Source organism: Dryas octopetala, chromosome 8, assembly GCF_963921425.1.
Source record: "Dryas octopetala chromosome 8, drDryOcto1.1, whole genome shotgun sequence".
Lineage (NCBI taxonomy): Eukaryota > Viridiplantae > Streptophyta > Magnoliopsida > Rosales > Rosaceae > Dryas > Dryas octopetala.
Genome location: NC_141373.1, coordinates 7,819,968 through 7,823,140, shown reverse-complemented (window position 1 = coordinate 7,823,140; position 3,173 = coordinate 7,819,968). Strand labels below are relative to the sequence as shown.

Below are 3,173 nucleotides of genomic sequence, written 5' to 3'. Positions count from 1 at the left end.
GTGCTGGCAGAGATAGAGAGGGGAAAAGGGGAGGGAGTGGTCGACAAGGTGGCCGGAGGGAGGGAGGGAGGGAGGGAGGGAGGGAGGGAGGGAGGGAGGGAAGGGGTTGGGTTGGGTGGGGGGAGATCAATGGTTATTTTTAAGTTAGAATAAAATTATAATAAAAAAATATTTGTGCAGTGTGAAAAGAATTTGTGGGATTTCTTTAGAATCTCTCCCTAAAAAAATGAAAGAAAAATTATCTAAAAGTTCTTATGATAATTTACTCTTAATGTAATGTCACATACAATAATTTTCCGTATTTAACATATTCAAGATGTTATAATTGTACAATCGAGAAACCCGCAAAGATGTTCAAGAGGTTATGATTTACTCTGAGATCTCAATTACACTAGTAAAATAAAAAATAATAAAAAAAGGAAATCTTAAATTTGACGAAGCCGAAGAATATTCCTTGGTTTCCTACTCCTATAAAGATTCTAGAACTATCTATCTATATATATATAAGACCTCTTTATATTCTTTCTTCCCTTAATCATTAAACACGGCCGCTGCTAAACCCTTGATGGCTGCGAAGAGAAAACCCCGAAGCAGCCTCCCAATACACCCAAACAGAATTAAAAAGCTGAAAATCGAAGAAGAAAAAACAAACCACTTACCCGACCTTGTGATCCACCAAATCCTCCTCCAACTTCCCACTAAACTTGCCGTCCGCGCCAGCGCTGTTTCGAAACAATGGGTGGACGTGTGCTCTTCGATCCCCGTGTTGGATCTCGACGAGGGAGACCTGTACTACAACGACGTCAACCGTGACAAACTTCAGCGCAGAAAGTTCATCAACTTCTTGAAAACATGTTTGAAATGCCGCCAGAAAGATCATATGGTCTTGGACAAATGCAGACTCCGAATGTGGTACCGCGGAGGCTCTATTACCGTAGATAAGTGGTTGACTTTCGCGATTGAGAGAAGGGTCAAAGAGTTGGATCTCAGCCTTCCCTGTAGTATTAAATCTGGGGCCAAGTCCTACCGCTTGCCACATACCCTCTTTGCTGCAAAATTTATAACCACTCTGAATTTAGGGCATGTGAGAATCAAATATAGTACTGAGTCTACTGACCATCATTGTATAAGTCTTCCCTCTATCAAAACAATGTCCTTAAAATCTGTGTGTTTTGATGACTGGCCACTCGAGAAATTAATTTCAGGGTGCCCTTCCATCGAGTATTTGTCATTGACTTCATGTGTTGGAGATGGCGTGCTTGAGCTTAAAATCTTTAGTTCGAGTATCAAATCTTTGGAAGTCATGGATTGTAGATCCAATAATGTTCAAATCGAAGCTATAAATCTCGAATCTTTTACATTCAATTCGAAATATCGTCTCCTCGATTGTATGACCTTATTTGATTGCCGCAGCTTGAAATATATCAACATCAATGGTCAGCACTTGAAACACTTATTATTGTATGGATGTCAACAAGCTAGCGCCAATGCCACAATTCATGCTCCAAAGATGGTTTCGTTTGATTATAGTGGTTATTTGAATGCCAACGTTTCTGTTAAAGCTCGAGAGGTTACACTCATACTTTTGGACTACTACAGCGGACCCACCTTCAAGCTCAGAGACTATCTTGAAAAATTTGGTTTCTCCCAAACAATCAACCTACATATTTATAATGCTGAGGTATCTCTATATGCATGCTCTCTAATCACTTTTCAATTTATATATTGTTGTTATTGAGAAATAGTCAAATTTTGTGCACTATTTATTGAGATTCAAGCAATGCTCGACAGGATTTGAGCACAACTTGAGGAGAATTTGAAAACAATACTCAAGCACACTAGCTACTCGAGGGAGTTCGAGCAGTACTGCTTCGGAGTTATATTTCTATTAAACTCTAAAACAAAAAGGTTAAAAAAAGTCTTTAAATGGTTCAAAATTTGACTAGTTTTCAAAATTCTCAATTGTTTTATTCCAATTTCTTCAGTTAAATTTAATAATTAAATATTGATTTCCCTTTTTAATTTGTTGTTATGGTGCAGGTTGTCATATTTCCAAAAAATTTCAGAACTACTTGCTCTCCACCATTGCCTAGTCTCAAGCATCTCAATATATTCATGTTTTCTCGTGCAAAGGAGACAGATTATGACTTGGAGGACTCTTTCCGTTGGATGGCACCTTCGCTAGAGACTTTATCAATACAATACTTAAAAGTAGAAGATTCTTCTAATACAATATCCTTGTAATAAGGTAATTATAAGTCACAAAAACATCGATCGTAGAATATTAACATTGATTTGAATTCATATTATTACTCACATAAATTGGGATTTACAAATTTTATAACATTTCTAATCAGCATTAATGCCAAACTTGGTAGTTAAGGACTGAAATAAATATTAGAATATCACCAAGTTGTTATTGAGTTGTTATACAAGTTGAGGCCTTTGTAAAAACATATATATGCAAGTTGCTATTGAGTTGGTATGTGAGTGATAAATTTGTAAACCTGTGCTCAAGAATCATCTTTTTTCTTTTCTTTTCTTTTCTTTTCTTTTCTTTTACATATGTTATGTTTTCATGTGTACGTTGGATATTGACCCGTCAACAAAAAATTTCCTATTAATTTGTCCAAACAACTAATTAAGTTCAATTTTTCAAGTAAGGTTTTTCGATCATTGACGCTTAATAAATATCAAGTTAATCTTTACTTGACGGTTAATAAAACTTTAGTTGATGGTTGTAACCCATCAAACCTATCAAGTGTTAGTGTGTCGATAGGTATTAGAACTCCTATTCATGAGTTATTGACGATTTTGATCTCTTTCTTGATGTTTCTTTGCCGTCAATAATTTAAAAAATAATAATAATAATAATAATTTCATGTATTTGCTCATGACATAGAGAACCAATAAGTTGAAAATGGATTGGTCGATTCAACTATAAAATAGTTAATAAAGATATCATGACTTAATAACAACTTGCAGATGCACCATACCAATTCAGTCAAAGAAAAACAAGCAAAGGCAACCAATTTTTTTTGGTAGGCATAGAGGCAACTGCCACTTTTGTTAGTTTGTAATGTCTCTTGCCACACTGCAGTCACTATATATCATGTTGGAGGTTGGTGTTGGGGTGGCAAGAGAGTTAAGGCCACCCACATGTAAGCATGGTG

General features: G+C 35.9%; 1 protein-coding gene across 1 annotated transcript; it reads left to right on the top strand.

The window, feature by feature from the left end:
• The first annotated feature begins 565 nt into the window (after positions 1–565).
• Positions 566–2,244, top strand: LOC147276760 (putative FBD-associated F-box protein At5g22720). Its single transcript, XM_086255557.1, has 2 exons — positions 566–1,681; positions 2,041–2,244. Exons 1-2 carry the CDS (start codon positions 566–568, stop codon positions 2,242–2,244), a joined length of 1,320 nt encoding a protein of 439 aa, XP_086111683.1.
• Positions 2,245–3,173: the final 929 nt, after the last annotated feature.